Raw genomic sequence first — 20,147 nt, 5'->3', positions numbered from 1 at the left:
CGGAACGGCCGGATGCCCCCCCCCCCCCACCCCCACCCCACGGTCGAGTCGAGCCTGAACTTGCCGCAAGTCCGACGAGCGAAACGACGTCGTCGCTGAACTAAGACTCAAATTTGGACGGGAGCCTAAAACCGAACTTAAACTCGTTCCATAAATAATCCTGGATTATACCCCCCCCCCTCCCTCTCCCCCTTAACCCCCCCCCCCCCCGCCGTGCCGTGGCAAACACCATTTATTTATTTTTTTTTAGTCGTACCCGTGTTTTCATGACATATTCGGGAAAGTTAAGGTATACATGGGGGGAGGTGGAAACGGTGGGGGGGGGGGATTTTGGTATAAATGCACGGTGGTCAATAATGGAGGCCTCTAAAGCTTTGAGGGTAGTATATAAGCTCCCCCCCCCCCCCCCCAACCCAGGATCCAGGATTAGCATAACTGTACCAGACCCAGACAGACACAGACTTGAGTGGTGGTCATGATGGTGTTTTTGAGGGGGGCGGGGGAGGGGGGGGGGGGGTCAACAGATGGGACAGATTAAAGAACACCAACACCACCCACCTCCATCCTTAAACTCAACCCCGAGGCGGGGGTGGGGTGGGGGGGGGGGGCTTTGGGGAAAATTGGGGGGTGTCAGCAAATCCCACCGGTCCTACCTCAGCAACAAGCGTCGCACCCAAACAAACAAACAACAGCAGCAGGTAGGAGGCGGGCGCCGCTGACGACTGTCGCCGTGGCGACGAGAGATATAAAAAAAAATAATAAATAAAGCCCGCGATCACCTGCGCGGAGACGGGATTGCGTCTTTGCATTTCAAAGGCATTTTTTCCCGTAAAGCACGACGACGGCGCCTTCGGTTACAGAAGAGCCACCTTCGCTTCTTTTCGTTTCAGTTCCCCCCCCCCCCCCACACACACACACCTCCTCCCCCCCCTCCCCTTTGCTGTAGTTTTTCTGTCTCTAATCTCGGACGTGAACTCTCGGAGCAGGGGGGGGGAGGAGAAAAAAAACAGCGGCTCGGGGGTCGACTTTTAATCAAGTCTCAGAAAGAAAAGGAACGAAGGGCCCCGTGCCTCGCGTCGCTCCCTTCGGGCCTTGGCGGCAGGAGAAGGAGAGAGAGACAGATTAGATCGCTGTTGTGTTTTAGCAGCGAGGCTCAGAGGGGAGGAGGAGGAGGAGGAGGAGGGTGCACCGAAGGCCAGTTGGGGGAGGAGGTTTTTTTGGATGGAGGAGGAGGAGGGGAGATTAGCAAATAAACTGGGCCATGGGTAAACACTCAGCGGTGCCCGCCATCATCCAATGGAGAGGCTCGGAGCAGCAAAACTACTCCGGAGCCTTTTGATATGACTCGCCCCTCTCTCTCCCTCTGTCTCTCCCTCTGTCTCTCTCTCTCTCTCTCTCTCTCTCTCTCTCTCTCTCTCTCTCTCTCTCTCTCTCTCTCGCTCCACTGGCCTTGCCTGCGTACTCTGACCCACAATCCAATACTGCAGGAGAAGCCAAGATTACATAGCGAGCGCCGCAAGAGCGGAGCGGCGTGCGGAGCCTGCAGCGGCCAATCAGAGAGCGAAGAAAAACAACACCAGAGATTTGGCATCCAACCAGAAATGTCAAAGGAGTATACAAGTCAACGGAACCAACTTTGCCTCCATCTGACCGGGAACCCGACGATGCTACGTCCCCGCCCACCCTTAGCCGTAACCTGACTGCACCGCGGGCCTGTCAATCAAACAAGACACGCCTCCCCCGTTGTATAAACTCCCGGTTCAGTTTAACATCTAAACTTCCTTGTGTGCTCCCGATTCCTTTTATATATATACATATATATATATATATATATATATATGTATATGTATATATATTTCGAGTGCCAATTGGATTTCTGCATTTCAGCTGTCGCCGAAAGAAAAAGTTCTTTGAGTGCAGTTCTGTAATACAAAGCAAAGACCAATGCTTCCTTATGATCACCACTAAGTGTGGTGGTGGGGGGGTGGGGGGGGGGGGATTATCAAGTTTCCAGACGCTAATGTACGTTAAGAGCTCCGTGCCCCTTTTTTTTTTTTTTTTTTTTTTTTTTTTTTTTTTTTTTTAACCCTCGTCCCGCCAAGAAACATGCCTACACAGTGCTGCTGTAAACCCCCACCGCGCCCCCCCCCCCCCCCCACGCCTGACTGCAACCCCGTGACCGGCTGTCTTTGACTGAAATAACATTGTGACACGGCGGCTGACGCGCGACACGTTAAATAGTTTCATTGTGCGCATAACAAGCGCCGGCGCCAGATCAAGAGAGAGCGCCGCCTGATCGCATCACAAGAGGCTCCTTTTTATAATTCCTTCTCACCTCCGGCGTCTTGAGACCAAAACGGGGGGCGAGGAGGGGGGGGGAGGGGGCCCTATTATTCACGCTCCGTAAGTATGGTGTTCAGGATTTAGTGGCTCGATATTTGAAAAGAAAAGAAAAGAAGACAGGGCAGGGATGCAGTTTCGCGGTAAAGCGGCGAACCCCCACGTACTCGTAGAACTGAAGTTACGTCCCGGTAACCTACCAAACTAGCCAAGATGGCGACGGACAAAAAAAAAACCAAAGACCATTTGGTCTCCCGCTTGGTCGTAACGCTCGTTTGTAACTTTCGCGGTAAAGCACATTCATAACAACAATTGATAACCAAACGTTTGCACCGTTGGAGTGTCCAAGGTCACTTAGGCGTGCGGACCGGGGGGAGGAGGAGTCAGGGATCGAACCAACAACCCTCCGACTAGTAGGCGACCGACATCGGTCCCTTTTTTTTTTTTTTTTTTTTTTTTTTTTTTGGGGCGCTATGAATCTTAAAAGAAATGCAATACCGGGACACCTCCGAGCTACAACTTTTCGGAAACACGTACCCGCAAAAAACACGTGCGCCGTATTCCGAAGACGAGGACGAAGCCTCGCGCGTTGTCCTGGAAACGCAGACGGGCTTTTTAATTTGAAAAAGGGAAAACGGGAGGTTGCGGCATTTCGACCCGGCCGATGGCGTCCGCTCGCTCACTCAAGTCGGTGAAGTGGCTGGAGGGGCGTTCATACACGTGATGTTGCCGTCAAGCAAAAAAAAAAAAACGGTCCATCTGCCGAGCTTTTATTTTGAAACGGCTATACAGGAAGTGCCACGTTTTGTCTCGTATTTGGCTGATAACGCCGATTTTTTTTTCTTTTTTTACTGTAACTTGTGGATAAAGGCCCCGCAAAAAATTATTTCTAGGTTAATTCTCAGGCCGCAACCCCCTCCCCCCCTCTTCCCCCTCCACACTCCTCCTCCACACCCAAGAGATCTAGCATCCTTACGGCGGATTCATTTTCATAAGCTTCGAACTTTAGAAGGAAAAGAAAAAAAAGAATGAATAATTAATGCGGGTGAGCGGTTTATCTATCCCGGCTTTTTTATTTATTTATTTTTTGCCGGAGAGGCGAGGAGATGCTCGGCTCGGCGGGTTTCTACTTCCTGCCGGCGCTGGCGTACGAGGTCGCCGTTTGTCCGGCCGTCTGTGGGTGTTGTCTCAGGCTCCGCAATTCCTGCCATTGTTCCTTTATGTTTTCTCCACTTGATGCGAGAGTTCCTCCTGTACAGTAAGTGTCGTCCCTTTCCACCCCACCACCACCACCCCTCCTCCCCCACCACCACCACCACCTCATCGCCGGGTTTTTAGGGCGAGTATTGAGAACGGAGAAACAAAACGCATTCGAGACTGAAAGGATACGTTTCTATGCGCCTCGGCCTTGCACCTTTCTTTTTCTTTTTCTTTTCCCACCAAGCTGCTCAGGCTGTTATCAACTAAACACAAGCATCGAGTCTTTTCACTCAACCAGAGAACCTCGGGACTGAAAAACACAAGACTTCTTTTCAAAAGTTGAAGCTTTTAAACGGGTCTTGAACAGTTTTCTTGTATAATTTTGTACATTTTGCAGTCAGCGGTGACCGTGGCTTCTTCAGAAAGAAGAGAAAGACTAAATCAGGATTCCAGCAATCGCCGCTTTCTTTTGTGCCGCAGCGACAGCCGTTCGCCGGCTCGCTATTGGAGCCGACGTTAGCTTCGAGACTTGGACGAAAACTCTCGTTTCTGACGCGCTCCACGTTTGTAGAGCCGACTCGTGAACGGGGGTCATCAGCTGACGAGTCCCAAAGCACAAAGTCCACAATCAAGAAACAACATGGTTCCTTTACAGAATACAAGATTAGTCCGTTTGTTTGACAATAACGTCATCAGCTACTTAACTTACATACTTAGATTGATAGAGAGAGAGATAGAGATAATAGATATATATAGATAGATAGATAGATGTAGATAATAGATATAGATAATAGATGTAGATAATAGATAGATATAGATAATAGATAGATATAGATAATAGATAGATGTAGATAATAGATAGATGTAGATAATAGATAAATTTAGATAATAGATAAATTTAGATAATAGATAGATGTAGATAATAGATAGATATAGATAATATATAGATAATAGATAGATATAGATAATAGATAGATGTAGATAATAGATATAGATAATAGATGTAGATAATAGATAGATATAGATAATAGATAGATATAGATAATAGATAGATAATAGATAGATGTAGATAATAGATAGATATAGATAATAGATAGATGTAGATAATAGATAAATTTAGATAATAGATATAGATAATAGATAGATATAGATAATAGATAAATATAGATAATAGATAGATGTAGATAATAGATAGATATAGATAATATATAGATAATAGATAGATATAGATAATAGATAGATGTAGATAATAGATAGATATAGATAATAGATAGATGTAGATAATAGATAGATATAGATAATAGATAGATGTAGATAATAGATAATGGATAGATGTAGATAATGGATAGATGTAGATAATAGATAGATATAGATAATAATAGATGTAGATAATAGATAGATATAGATAATAGATAGATAATAGATAGATATAGATAATATATAGATAATAGATAGATATAGATAATAGATAGATGTAGATAATAGATATAGATAATAGATGTAGATAATAGATAGATATAGATAATAGATAGATATAGATAATAGATAGATAATAGATAGATGTAGATAATAGATAGATATAGATAATAGATAGATGTAGATAATAGATAAATTTAGATAATAGATATAGATAATAGATAGATATAGATAATAGATAAATATAGATAATAGATAGATGTAGATAATAGATAGATATAGATAATATATAGATAATAGATAGATATAGATAATAGATAGATGTAGATAATAGATAGATATAGATAATAGATAGATGTAGATAATAGATAGATATAGATAATAGATAGATGTAGATAATAGATAATGGATAGATGTAGATAATGGATAGATGTAGATAATAGATAGATATAGATAATAATAGATGTAGATAATAGATAGATATAGATAATAGATAGATAATAGATAGATATAGATAATAGATAGATGTAGATAATAGATAGATGTAGATAATAGATAGATATAGATAATAGATAGATGTAGATAATAGATAATGGATAGATGTAGATAATGGATAGATGTAGATAATAGATAGATATAGATAATAATAGATGTAGATAATAGATAGATATAGATAATAGATAGATGTAGATAATAGATAGATATAGATAATATATAGATAATAGATAGATATAGATAATAGATAGATGTAGATAATAGATAGATGTAGATAATAGATAGATATAGATAATAGATAGATGTAGATAATAGATAGATGTAGATAATAGATATAGATAATAGATAGATATAGATAATAGATAGATGTAGATAATAGATAGATGTAGATAATAGATAGATATAGATTATAGATAGATGTAGATAATAGATAGATATAGATAATAGATATAGATGATAGATAGATAGATAGATAGATAGATGATAGATAGATAGATAGATAGATAGATAGATAGATAGATAGATAGATAGATAGATAGATAGATAGATAGACTTTTTAGTCATCAAGTCACTGTAACTTGTGAATCATTTTGCTGTCTAGCCTACCCCCCCCCAAACAATGGGTCGGCGGCCAAATGTATTTCACGTGTTACTACGCACAACAACGACAACCCAAAAAAAAAATCCATAACGGTCTAAGTGCACGCTATATTTAGATATATATTTTTTTCCTAGTGCTTCGCCTCGCGGTCATGCAGGTCTTCTCTTCTCCGAACGGGGAGCAGAGCCGTTGTAGCGGCGCTCTCTTCAAAGCCACCAGACTCCCTTGACAAAAGCAGCAATTCTCTTGAACTCACCGCCTCACACAGGGAAGCCAAAAGCTCCCGCCTTACATTGTGTTCACGTAGAAAGTGTTGTTGTTTTTTTTTAAGATCAACTCTGTTATCATTTTAATCATTTTAGTTTAACGGTTCACTTTAAACTCATTATATATTTAAAAAAAATATATATAAAAAAACACGCCTGTGAACGCAACAAATTTACAGCTAAAAACCAGAGATGACCTACGGTTCAATACCGTCCCTGAAGTAGACAGACACACACACACACACACACACACACACACACACACACACACACGCTGTGCAACCGATAGCCAGACACACCTTCCATACCTAGTCACGGTTGCTAAGCGACAATCAGACAATCGCTCATCTAAGTGAAAGGTTAACGGGTCCGTCCCCCGCTCACGTCTGCGGTTCCTTTTTATTTATTGATTTATTTATTTTTTTATTTGTTTTCATTCTGAATCGGCTGAATTAATTCCATCTTCTTTTTAGTTAAATATTATTTTCCTGTCCTCCACGTAGAAAAGAAAACACTCGGTCTTCGACAGCATGTCGAGAAAATAAAAGCTCTGCAGATAAGCCACTTATTCTCGTCAAGTAATGAAATGAGAAACTGTCGTGCGCTCGCAATGAAGCTCGTTCATATTTTGACAAAACGGAAGAATAAATGGAAACGTGGCCTTTCTTTTTTTTTTAAGCGTCTTTTTTTTTTTTTTTTTTTTACACTGAAGCAGTTGGTAAAAAAACAACAACAACAACAACAAAAAACATTAATTTTGACATCCACCATCATCTGGATGGAGTTATAGCGCTGTGGTCACGTGTGTGTGTGTGTGTGGGGGGGGGGGTTGATAGCTTTATCTGCTGGATGGGAGCAGAGGAGGAGAAGTTGGCTGCGTGCCCGAGTGGAGCTAGCACTCCCCCCTCCTCCCCCCCTCCCCCGGGGACCGCCCTCTTGCCCACACGGGCTCACTTGACCTTGGGCAGGGCACGGCCACCCTTCCCCTCCCCTCCCCTGCCCTCTCCTCCCCTCCCGGATGGAGGAAAGGGAGGAGCTGTGCGAGTGAGGGGGTGGGGAGGCGGGAGGGTGGAGGGGGGGGGGGGGGTGGAAACAAACTGGCACATCATGTTTTTTCCACCTTATCTGAAATTACCCCATAATTCCCGGCTGTGTACACAAACACGCGCCCTCTTGGACATTCCAGGCGATTTCCCTCCGCAAAGTGAGCGAGTCACACACACATACACACACACACACACACACACACACACACACACACACACACACACATTTTCTGCATGCCGGGCTACAAATCAAATGACTTTCACGAAGGTGGGAGCTTTAATTCGTGGGCCGAGCAATCTGACATCCCACCCCCCCCCCCCACACACACACACACATCCCCAACGTGCTTCTTTCTTTTTGTTTATGTTTTTATAATTAAAGCCATTTGGAGTCCCCACGCCCTCTCGTGCCCCCCCCCCCCCCCCTCACACACACACACACACACACACACACACACACACTCCTCCGTGCCCTTCAGGCTGCAGTTTAAATGTTCTCACGTGTGGATTCTTCCTGTATTGACGCGGATGCGACCGGCGGTGTCAATCGGCCTCGGTTGGCTGGTGTGTGTGTGTGTGTGTGTGTGTGTGTGTGTGTGTGTGTGTTTTTTTGTTTTCCATCATCATAAACCTCAGTTGTTGTTTTTTTATTTGCTCGGAAAAAAAAAAGTGGTGCGATTTACCGTGTGTGTGTGTGTGTGTTTTTTCCATCATCATAAACCTCAGTTGTTGTTTTTTTATTTGCTCGGGAAAAAAATGTGGTGCGATTTACCGTGTGTGTGTGTGTGTGTGTGTGTGTTTTTTCCATCATCATAAACCTCAGTTGTTGTTTTTTTTATTTGCTCGAGAAAAAAAATGCAGCGCGATTTACCGTGTGTGTGTGTGTGTGTGTGTGTGTCTCTGCAGCGGCGCAGGGCGAGGAGAGGGAGTGCGCCTTCACGGACCAGCAGCAGCAATGGGAGGTGGAGCGGGTGGCGGGCGGCGAGGGCCGCGTCTCCCCGGAGAACACCACCATCCGATGCGCCAAGGGCAGCCACTGCTTCGGCCTGTGGGAGAAGAGCCCGCCGGGCGAAGTGCGGCTGGTCAAGCAAGGTAAACCCCCCCGTCACCCCCCCGTCGGCGCTCTCTTGGGTATCGCCGTGACGACGCGTTTCGGGTACAAACGAAACGCCGGTTTTTTTTTGTTGTTGTTGTTGTTGTTTTCTTCCGTTTAATCCTTCGCTCGGCTGAGGTTACATTTTCTGAACCGGGAGGGGTTTCCACGGTAACCTAAAGTTCTCTCTCCAACGTCACCAGACTGCGGCGAGATAAATTTGAATAAATTAAAAAAAAAAAGAATTCAAAAATTAGGACTGCGAATCGGAAAATAGGAACTCGAGGTTTCGTAACGTTTTTTTAAAAAAAAAAAAATTATAAACAAACCAACGGGTGATGTAACTGCTGGTTGCCAAATCCCCCCCCCCCCGCTCCTCCTCCCTCCCACCAAAAACAAAAATCTCTAAAGAGCTGAGCTGGATGCCTTATTGCAGACATCCACGTCTTCATCAAAACTTGACAGCATTTTCGGTTGCCGTGGCGATGGGTGATCGCCATTGTCACCCCCCCCCCCCTTCACTCCCCCGAATCACTCGGCCGATGAACGGGTTTTTTTTTCTACGATCCTTCAACTCGTGGACTTTTCCCCCGTGAGTGACGAACACTGACCCCCCCCCCCCACCCCCCTTCCCCTCTCCACCCCAACATTCAAGGTCTTTTTTTTGTTTTTGTTTTTTTAACTCCGCCCCCTTTCCCCGCCCCTCAGGTTGCTGGACTCACCTCGGCGACAGCCAGGGCTGCAAGGACGACCGCTGCGTGGTGACCAACCTGCCGCCGCAGATCCAGAACGGCACGTACCACTTCTGCTGCTGCGGCAGCGACATGTGCAACGTCAACTTCACCGAGGACTTCCCCGCCGCCGAGCCCCACCACGGCGCAGCCCCTCTGTAAGGACGACAGACAAACAAACAAACAAACAAACGATTACGTTTAACACCGAAAATGTCTCGCAACCGGCTCTCGGCCCCACCCGCGGTTTTAATACTCGACTTTCACGTCGTAGACGGAGAAAGAAAAATCAGTGTGGACGCCTGTTTCAGACGAAATAGATCAACTCTGGGCCGCGGTTAATACAGAAACAAAAAGAAGGAAGGGAAAGACTAATAAAGACAAAGCGGCGAAGTGTGAAAGGCTCCAGATGATCCCAACACCTACGCGGATCTTCCTTCTCCGCCGCGAGAAAATAAGACCTGATCTTCCTGAATGGCGTCTATGAAGAACCTCGACAGCTGCCGAGATGAATCGGTTTTCTGTCCGGTCATCATCAGCTGGTTTTTTTTTGGTGTTTTTTTTTTTTTCCCTCGTAAACCGGCGATAGATTACAAAGAGCGAGTTGTCGGGTTTGTTCTCGTGAAAAGGTGGTTTCGTGTTTTTTTTTTCTTCGAACAAACACGCGTATTTGTTCGTTCATACCCCTCCTCCCCCCACCCCCCTCTAGGTTTTTCTTTTCTTTTTCCTTTCGGCTGTGAGTCAAGGCGGCGGCGGCGGCGGCGTTTGACAGCTCGTCACGCCTCCTCGCCCACGCGTTAAAAAAATGAAACGCGCCGTCGTCGCGCCGCATTCCGCGGATTACGCGCCGTCTCCGTCTCCGTCTACGTCTCCGTCCCCGAGACAAAAGACGAGGAGGCTCGGATTTAATTGGTGCCGATTCCAGTCGTTCATTCCCGAACGTGCCCGGGCGGGTTTTGTTTTTTTTCGTGGGATTGCGACACGAGCCGACGCGACGGAAGCGGAAGTGAAAAGTAGTGGAGAGCAACTTAAAGGTCCTGCGTTCAATACTATATTTGAAAATAATAATAATTCGCTTAAAAGTACTCGTCGTGCGGGACGACCCATTTCCAGGGAATATAAGGGAATTTTAAATGCTCTTTTGCTCAGACTGCAGAATTTTAAATACTCTTTTCTAAACAGGGAAATTCAGAGACTTTGGTCTTTTTTTTTTAGGCCTAATCCTGCAATATTAAAAAAAAAAATTTCCAAACAGTAAAATTCTGGGAATTTGGTCTTTTTTTTTTAAGGCCTCATCCTTGAATATTAAATATTCTTTTCCAAACAGTAAAATTCAGACATTTTGGTCATTTTTTTAGGCCTAATCCTGGAATATTAAATATTCTTTTCCAAACAGTAAAATTCAGACATTTTGGTCATTTTTTTTTAGGCCTAATCCTGGAATATCAGGGAATTTTGTTTGCGTGTTTACATTTTTGTTGCAATTTCTGTTGCGGCCCTTAAATACGATTATTCTACCACACCTAACGTGCATAATATCACATTAATAACGGGGATGAAACGGTTAATTGATCAAGAAGAAAATGAGTTTGACAACTATTTTTGACATTTTATTTATTTTAAATCAAACACTATTTGACAATTAGCTTCTTTTTTTTTTCACCGTCCGGGAACTTTGAACCATTTTATAAGACTTAAGAAAAACAAATGGGACCGGTCGTCATCAAAAGCAGTGAGAAGCTGCCACTTTAATTCCTAAGATCAAGTTGTATACAAGCTTTGAAGTTCGGAGGAGTTAAAACCGGAAATACCCTCGATTGGATTTTTCTCAATTTGCCTGGTTGCTTCCCGTTGCCGGGGGTTTCGTGGTCCTTTTGATTGGGACGTGTCGGCGATACAACGGCAGCGGACGCTGTCGGACACGTTATGGAGATTTTAAACGGCCTCCTGGTGTGTGCGTCTGCGTTTTGTCAGATAGCCTCCTGTGCAACCCTCTTGTTGATTGGGAACTCGGTGACCTTGGCATTGGAGGGGAGCCTTGTGTGTGTGTGTGTGTGTGTGTGTGTGTGTGTGTGTGTGTGTGTGTGTGTGTGTGTGTGTTCATGGTAGCATGTCAGTCAAAGCTTGCCCTTAAGCTCTCTCGGAGCCATCAATTATTGATGAAGCTCGGCAGCAGCACCGCTGTGTTTCTGGACCTCTATACTTCTATCTGTGTGTGTGTGTGTGTGTGTGTGTGTGTGTGTGTGTGTGTGTGTGTGTGTGTGTGTGTGTGTGTGTGTGTGTGTGTGTGTGCGTGCGTGCGTGTGTGTGTGTTTAATTCAGCTAACTGCTTCTACCTGACATCCATCCCAGACATTCATGACCTGCTGCTTTCTGAAGGAAAAAATTGAAACTACTACGAAATCTTGCGGCGAAAAAGAAAAAGAGTTTGATGGACCGTTCGACTGCAGAGCGCCGCCGGAATAGTTATTTTTTATTTTTTTTACCTGAGCAGCAGTGATTTCTTTTTGATAAAGCTGAAGCCCAGTTCGGCCTTGAAAAATGCGAGAAGCTCTCTGCAGTGTTATTTAAGACTGACGCAGACGTCGGGGGGGGGGGGGGGGGACCTCAAACGACACTAAATCAAACGGTAAGAAGGTGCAGAAAACACTCCATGATGTCTAGCAAGTGTATTGAATGGATTTGGTTATTAATAATAACCCCTGGATGACATTTCCAAAGCTGATTTCTTTAAAAAAAAATCGCAATGCACAATGAAGCCAGAAATGAAGCGATCGATAGAAAAAGAAAAACTCGACCTCGAAGTGCTAAAAAAAAAAAAAATACCAGACCAGAATATCAGCTTCTTTTGTTTTTTTTTTAAACTCTCCCTAAAGTGGTGCTACTAGATACCAAGTCGTACGTACTGACTGGCCCACAGGCCTGTCAATCAAATAGACACGCCCCTCAAAAAAACACGGCTTCATTCACGACGGGGTTATTTTCAGATGGACCGCCCGAAAACTAGAGGAGCGACTTCAGCTGGCGACGCAGAGAAATGTTAATGACTACGAATTACCGGTTGAACGGGAGTCTATGGAGGCTTTTTGTTTGGAGCCGACCCTCTAGTGGCACTCGGTGGTACTGCAGCGTAAGACGTTTTGCCAGGGGACGCTGCGAACACTTTTTATACCCTGTTTGTCTGTGGGAGAGAACGCTGTTTACGATACAAACGCTCATAAAAACAGGGCAAGAAATTCTCCAGGGCGCCTTTAAGAAAATAAATAAATAAATAAATTCAGCAGCAGAATTACTACAAATTCCTTTGAAGTTGTGGTTTTTTGTTTTCTTGTATGAGAACGTGTAAACTAAACAAGACGCTGTTCGTGGACGGAGGGGGGGGGGGGAACAAAAACACTCCAGAGAAATCTGTGTGAAATGAAATCCTCCTTCCGAAAAATCTCCTGCGTAGGTTGTTGTTGTTGTTGTTGTTGTTTTTTTCTATTGTGTTTACTCGCCCGAGCGGCGCGACAGTGAAAAAAGGATAAATCGTGTGTTATCGCGCTGCCGGCTCGTCGGCGTGCATCTCAATTCGCCAATTATCCCGCCCCGTTTGCGTGGGCTTCGTGGCCTCTCTCTCTCCAGATGTTCATGAATACTAGGCGACGTCGACCCGACAACATCTGCTGCGATGGGCGGTGTCGGGGCGGTTTTAGGTGTACCTAATAAACCGACCCCCTGCGCGCACACACACACACATATAAAAAGGTCACCGTTTAATTTGTACCTTTTGTTTTTTTTTGATTGCCCCCCCCCCCCCCCCCCCCCCGCTTTGCAGACACTGGCACGCTGCGCCACGAAGAGACGGTAATTATCACCCTGGCAACCGTCTCCGTGCTGGCCGTGGTCGCCGTAGCAGCCTTCTTTGGTTACCGCATGATGCACGGTGAGTTACCATGGCGCCACGCTGCGAGGGGAAGAGCGGAGGAGCGTTCATTATTCAAGGCCGTTTAAAAAAATGTTTCGTTTGTTGTTTTTTTGGAGGAGGAAGTGGAAATTTAAAATTCATTTTAATAAATAGAATCCATAAGGTTCTTCTCTCCACCCCCCCCTCCCCCGCGCTTTTGTGGAAGCGCGTCGACACGTTTTACAGCGTGGCGTCTTGTCTCTGTGTCGACAGGAGACGGCAAGCAGGGCCTCCACAACCTGAACATGATGGAGGCCCCCGGGTCGGAGAGCTCCCTGGACCTCGACAATCTGAAGCTGCTGGAGGTCGGTTCACATGATATGCAGCATAATGATGTTTTTACTTGTTACGGGTCTTTTAATTGGGACCTTGGATCCTTTTTTTTGTTGTTTTTTTTTGGTCCCGTGCCGTAACGCCACGGATAGCCGCGCCCTTCAACTCCCGGCGGCGGCGGTGGCGGCTAGCTGGACCGCTTTTTAACAGGCGACGCGGCGTGCGTCGATATTTCCCCCCCCCCCCCCCCGGCGGATACCTTCATCACAACCAGACTGAGCGAGCTGAGCAGTTTAGTGTTTCCACGTTTTGTATTTATTCGGTTGGAGAAACCAAACAACAAAAGGCAATGAAAACCGTCTGGGTCTCATCGCCGTTGCTAAGGGGTCGTTGCTAAGGGGCTCGGCCCACTCCCTGCGGCGGTAAACCTCGCGTGAGGTCACGCGAGAGTCTACGACCGATCGTTTTCCGGTCGTTGGTCATTACCCTCCCCTTCACCCCCCCCAACCCGGGTGTGTCGCCGTGGAAACGGAGCTCGCGCTAAACCAAAAAAAAAAAAAAAAGGTTTCGTATTTAGAGAGCGAATCGCCTCCGCGATACACGACGAAAAAAAAAAAACATTTCGTAACTCGTCGCGTAATTACGCGACATCACACTCGAGGGCGACGCTTTAAACGCCCCCCCCGCCTTCCCCCCCCCACGCCTCCCTCCTTCTCTATCGCTTAGCTAAACCCTCGCCTGTTCATTAGTCGAGTCCGTTTTGTTTTCCCGGGGAAGGAGCCAGACTATTTAGTGCGGCGGCCATCGTGTGCCAGCTTCCACACAACTCTCAGCAGCCAGACGAGCCGATTGGGGAAAAAAAAAAGGGGGGGGGGGGTGCAGCTGTGAAAGTGTTTGACGGCAATTTGAATAATCAGGATTCACATTACCGCCACGGCTCCACGTCCGTGTGCTATTCCGGGTTCTTTTAGCAGCAGCCGGGGATGTATGTGGAATAAAAATAAATAAATAAAAGTAAATAAATGAAATAATCCCTCTCCACAACTACATCTTGTATTCCTCTAAATCCTGCAGATTTACAGCCGCCCCGGTTTTCTAGCCGACGAGAGCTCTGATTCATCGGTTGAGACGTGCGAGCGCTTCCAGCGGGGACGAGAAACCCGAAGACATAAAAATAAATAAATAAATAAATAAGCCCCAAAAATACATCGAGGTTTACGGTTACGTTTGCCGTTTCTTTTTTCTTCTTCTTCTTCTTCCCCAATGTGACTTTTATCATCCGATCGCGGCAGGATGCAGGAATGCAGGGAGTTCGCTTGCAGCGACACCGGATCCTGAAAAAAACAACCAAAAAAAAAAAAAAAACCAACCGCGTCGATGACGGGAAATCGATGCGACGGGAAGACGACGCTCGGATTTCCGCCCGGCTTTTATTTCCGGTCCGTTTACGAGGCCGGTTCGCGAAAGGAAAAACTTTGCATCGACGTGGACCAGTCGGGTGTTTTCGCTGATGCTGATGTCCGACCAAAAAGACGGTGACACGTGCACAAAGTGACGCATCCAAATAGAGCGTGAAACGACGTAGCGCCCCCCCCCCCCCCCCTCCCCTCCCCTCCATCTCCACCTCGTCAGCGTCGGTGACCTTCCGGAGCTGCACGGGCGTCGCGAGGTGGACGGAGCTCATTAGAAGTCCTTCTCTATTTACATGGAGAAGGGCGTAAATGATGACTCACCTCACATCCAACCCCGGACGTCATCCCGGCTGACGCGCCTTTCTGTTCGAGCCGCTTCGCTGAGTCATCGTTTCCAAACACCCCTCCCCCCCCCCCCCCCTCTCCAAACAACAAAAACAAAGCCGGCTCTACAGGCGTCAGGAAAAAAGAAGAAAAGAAAGAAAAAGAAAAAACGACAACGACCCCACTCCACTTCGACACGTGTCATCCTTAAAATACGGCCGGGTGCTCCGTTTCGTCGAGCGGAACAAGTCGAGCAGCTTCTTTTTTTTTTTTAAATATTTTTGTTTTGGTATCAAACGAGTCCCTGCAGGTCACTTATCGCGCGACGAAGAGGCGATAAAAAAAAAAACACAAAAACAAGAAACATGTCTCCCGTGGCAACATGTCCCCCGGGAGACGAGCCGGCCAATCGGCGCCGAGCGTCGCCCTTACGGTGTTTCTGAGCCCGAGCGCCCCCCCCCCCCCCCCCCCCCCCCCCGCCCCGCCCCCGACGTCGAGAGGGTGTCGTTTTCCGCGGGAGGCCGACCTTGGCCTTATCGAACGCGGCCAAAAGGTCGTCGTTGGTTTGGTTTGTTTTGTCGGTCCCCCCCCCCCCCCCCCCCCCTCGTGCCCGTGTGGGCCGACGAGACAAAACAGGGAGCTTTTTGTTTACCGCCGTGTGTTTTATGGCCGGAGATAAACGTTGTCCGGGACGGGCGGGCGGGAGTTGTTTTTTTGTTTAGTTTTTTTAACATGGGAATCCACCCGGTAACTCGTGTTTGAGGACGTCTGACGGCGCGGCGGCTAATTCGGGACGCTAATTGAATGATTGTGAACTCTTTTATTTCCTGTCCGTCGTTTGTACGTCTCTTCTTTCTGTTTTTCTTGTTTTTTTTTGTTTCTTTTAAGACGCTAAAGAGTTTCAAAGAAAAGTCTTCTGACCTCCTCCTCCCCCACTTCCCCCCCCACCTCCCTCCCCCCCCAGCTGATCGGGCGCGGCCGCTACGGCTCGGTGTACTGCGGCTCCCTGGACGAGCGGCCCGTCGCCGTGAAGGTGTTCACCGCCGCCAACCGGCAGAACTTCCTCAACGAGTGCTCCATCTACCGGCTGCCGCTGCTGGAGCACGACAACATCGCGCGCTTCGTGGCCGCCGACGAGCGCACCGGGCCGGAGGGCGCACCGAGTACCTGCTGGTCATGACTACTACCCACATGTGAGTCGTCCCGCGAGGAGGAAGGAGGAGGATGTTGTTGTTGTTGTTGTTTTATTTTAATTTATAATTTTTTTTTTTAAGATCGCTGTTGCTTGAAATGTTCCGACCGAGTTCGGAAAAAACACGTGTTTAATTTATGACCGGGATTCGGAGGGAGCGCAGCCGAGCCGCCTCACGGTGTGTGTGTGTGTGGTTTTTTTTTAATAAGGAACTGGGTTCGATAATAACTGCGGCCGTGATCTGATTTCACGGCGGGCCGAGTCGACCGGCCCGGTTCGCCTTCGCCGCGAGAAGTTGGAAAGTGATGAAGATGATTTCTTTGCCGGTTAAAAGACTCGGTGGATCATTATTAATTATTATCGTTTTAATGAACTCCGGCAGCCCGACGAGGTGTTCGGTGTCAATTCCACGCCGAGTGCTGAACATTCGGTTATTTTTTTATTTTTATTTTTTTTTGTCCAGTCGGCAAGAGTTTGAAAAATGCCCACGGCCACGTTTGTCACTGTCACCGAGCGTCCAATCGCATTGAGGGGGGAGGGGCAACCACCGACACCGGTCGCTGATCGGCGCCGGCACGAGCCGAGGTTCCTACAGGTTCATTGGCGGCGAGGAAATACAGCTCGGCCCGAGCGGCCAATCGGAGGGCGGCATCTGCTCCGCCGAGCAAAGTTCAATTCGTTCGTGGGATGGAAACATTTTCGTTATCAACTGCTTTTTAAGACGATTCGCCTGCCAAACCCGCGAATCTTTTCGGGTAGTTCGACCCGTAAACTGTCGGATAATAGCGGTGGGGGGGGGGGGGGGGGATGTCTTCCCGACTTTTCTCGGCGCCCCGAGGTGACATTTGATTCACGGTGGTATAAAACGAGAGGAAGCGTTCGCGTCAAATCGCAGGAATCGGGATTTAAAAAAAAGATCTCAGCCACCTCCTTCTTTCTTTTTTTTTTTTTTTCCTTTCTCCAAATTAGCATGCAGCTGGAGTTCGTGAATAAAAAATAAAAAAACGGGGAAAAGAAAATGCCTCCAGGATACTCTTCAATATTAATGCGAATGTACCTTGAAAGCTAATTACAAGTCAGGCGACCTCCGTCCGGTACCTTGAAAGCTAATTACAAGTCAGGCGACCTCCGTCCGGCGCTGTGAGAGGAGCCCGTGATGCAAGCGTAATTTATTAGCCCCTAATACCTGTCGTCGTGGCAACGCAGTGCAAGCCGGGACGAGCAGACCGGGACAACAGAACGCATTCAAGTGAATGATAATACGATTTATTGAAAGTCGAACGGACCTAATGTAATTTAGCGACGAATTACCTTGTGATTGATTATGAGAGCAAAAAAAAAAAAAAAAAAAAAATTGAAGTGTGTGTGTGTGTGTGTGTTTGTGTTTGTTTTTTGTGTGTGTTTGTGCGCCACGGCAACAGCCACTGATGGATTATCAAGACCGAAGGGAGGATAATTGAGGAAGGAAATTATTAATATTCAGTGCAATTTCTGGTAAACATCGTTTTCAGGGAGTTGCTGCCGATGCTCGTCATAAGACTTCGTCGCTTCATGACTCCCCTCCGGGAAATCGCGGTCATCAATAATAAAACGCGCGCGTCGCGATGGAATAAGTGGGAGCGTGAAATATTTACAAAAAAAATTCCCGTGATCTTTTCCGTCCGGCAGAAGCCGTGCTGAAAGTTATTCAGGTCGTCTTTTCAGACAAAAAAAAAACAACCCTGACTTTATTAATGATTATATAACTCCTCATTTACTATCACAAAGTGGGGTTTTTTTTTCTTCTCGGCAACAGATGAAAAAGCAAAAAAAAACAACTTCAAAATGACATTTCCGCGGACGTTAGATGAGCGGTGACGTTTGGAGACGGTGAAATCATCCGATTTCCCGCATTTTACGAGGACTTGTTTGATTCATCTCTAAACCGCCCTCTCCCCCCCCACTCCCCCCCCCCCCCCCCCTTCCCTCCTAGGGTTCGCTGAGTCGCTACCTGGGCGTCCAGACCAGCGACTGGGTCAGCAGCTGCCGGCTGGCTCACTCCGTCACCCGGGGCCTGGCGTACCTGCACACCGAGCTCTTCAAGGGAGGTGAGCTGGAGGGGAAGACACACACACACACACCACACACACACACACTCTCTGGGTTAATCACATAACCGCTCACAGGCTCAAGTTCCAAGGAATTGCGGTGTAAAATGTCCGGTGTTAGTTTCGATTATTTACTTTCAGATAATGTGCGCGTGTGTTTCTGCTGCAGCTCCACGTGGGTCCTGTTTGTCTTGGAGCGCTTTGCATCCCTGCAGTTTTTGTGGTTATTTTTTTTTATTATTTTTTTGGGGGGGACGATCACACACGCGTAGCCGAGGGTATTAATAGTCTGGCCTCGTAGAAAAAGAAAGAAAAAAAAAAAGGGATTCCAGATGACGCTCGGACGAAAATCGGCCCAGAGAGGCGGAACTTGACGAGTGAACCGAGGCTAAACTCTCGGACGGGCACGCGCGCACACACACACACACACACACACACACACACACACACACACACACACACACACACACACAACCACACACACACACACACACACACACACACACACACACACACACATCAAACCGGCTCAGAAGTTCACGAGCAGTCGCGTGTGTGAAGTCAAAAGACTGCTGAAGGAAAAGAAGTTGCAGTAAATGGGAGCTGAAGTGACAAGAGCTCTGGGGCTTTCAGCACACACACACACACTGACACACACACACACACACACACGCACACACACACACACACTGACACTAGTCCTGAAACCTCAGATGCTTCCTGCCGGCCCCTCTCGGCCTCAACTGCGCCCTCTGCTGGACAGTTAATATACCGCAGGCCCCTAATCCCATTGTTGTAGATTAGATTAGAGGGTTTAGGAGGCTGTTGGCAGTGCAGCTTGCCCTTGGTGAACAATGACGGGGAGGGAAAAAGAAAAAGCTACACGAAGGGATTCTCCGGATGTTACATTCATGAGCAAAATACCACAAACGCTGCTTGAGCGCATTGTTGTCGGAGAGTTTAGGCCGAGCGCTTCCTTTTTTTTTTTTTATAATGGGAAATTAGCTTTTGTCGTCCCCTAAGCCGTCTCTTTATTTGTTAATTCTCCTCTTTTTTTCATTTTTTTTCCCCCTCCCTCAAGATTTGTACAAGCCGGCGGTTTCCCACCGCGACCTGAACAGCCGCAACATCCTCGTCAAGGCCGACGGCGCGTGCGTCATCATCGATTTTGGCCTGTCCATGAAGCTGACGGGAAACAGGCCGGCGCGCCACGGCGAGGAGGAGAACGCCGCCATAAGCGAGGTGAGCGTTCACGTCGTTTCCACCAACGCTCGTGTTGAAAGGCTGCTGTGGCCGCGAGGGGGGGGGGGGTTTGACTTCGGGAGGTTTTACTTCCTGTTTAAAGGGAGTTTTGCCTTCCTACTGTTGGAGGTTTTACTTCCTGTTTAAAGGGAGTTTTTCCTTCCTACTGTTGGAGGTTTTACTTCCTGTTTAAAGGGAGTTTTTCCTTCCTGCTGTTGGAGGTTTTACTTCCTGTTTAAAGTGAGTTTTTCCTTCCTACTGTTGGAGGTTTTACTTCCTGTTTAAAGGGAGTTTTTCCTTCCTGCTGTTGGAGGTTTTACTTCCTGTTTAAAGGGAGTTTTTCCTTCCTGCTGTTGGAGGTTTTACTTTCTGTTTAAAGGGAGTTTTTCCTTCATGCTGTTGGGGGTTTTACTTCCTGTTTAAAGGGAGTTTTTCCTTCCCTGCTGTTGGAGGTTTTACTTTCTGTTTAAAATGAGTTTTTCC

General features: G+C 46.8%; 1 protein-coding gene and 1 long non-coding RNA gene across 3 annotated transcripts in view; one reads left to right on the top strand and one right to left on the bottom strand.

Moving 5' to 3' along the window:
- LOC138197611 (uncharacterized) overlaps positions 1 to 20,147 on the bottom strand; it is a 35,780-nt gene that overhangs the window by 8,425 nt on the left and 7,208 nt on the right. For both annotated transcript variants that reach the window (XR_011178219.1, XR_011178220.1), the window contains exons 4-5: positions 18,326 to 18,427; positions 9,180 to 9,344 (exon numbers count right to left, since the gene is read on the bottom strand). This is a non-coding gene — a long non-coding RNA (uncharacterized lncRNA). The remainder of the gene's footprint in view (positions 1 to 9,179; positions 9,345 to 18,325; positions 18,428 to 20,147) is intronic.
- The window catches only part of LOC138197610 (bone morphogenetic protein receptor type-2-like), a 32,314-nt gene that overhangs the window by 6,496 nt on the left and 5,671 nt on the right, over positions 1 to 20,147 (top strand). Inside the window, 10 exon segments of the mRNA XM_069148452.1 lie at positions 8,271 to 8,456; positions 9,166 to 9,311; positions 9,313 to 9,346; positions 13,006 to 13,113; positions 13,348 to 13,439; positions 16,108 to 16,291; positions 16,294 to 16,317; positions 16,320 to 16,336; positions 18,308 to 18,422; positions 19,504 to 19,664. Of these exon segments, the coding sequence (XP_069004553.1) occupies positions 8,271 to 8,456; positions 9,166 to 9,311; positions 9,313 to 9,346; positions 13,006 to 13,113; positions 13,348 to 13,439; positions 16,108 to 16,291; positions 16,294 to 16,317; positions 16,320 to 16,336; positions 18,308 to 18,422; positions 19,504 to 19,664 (1,067 nt within the window).

This window comes from Embiotoca jacksoni, unplaced genomic scaffold (genome assembly GCF_022577435.1).
Source record: "Embiotoca jacksoni isolate LCO1_2020_lvr unplaced genomic scaffold, fEmbJac1.0.p SCAF_144, whole genome shotgun sequence".
Classification (NCBI taxonomy): domain Eukaryota; kingdom Metazoa; phylum Chordata; class Actinopteri; family Embiotocidae; genus Embiotoca; species Embiotoca jacksoni.
This window is presented reverse-complemented; position numbering and strand designations above follow the sequence as displayed.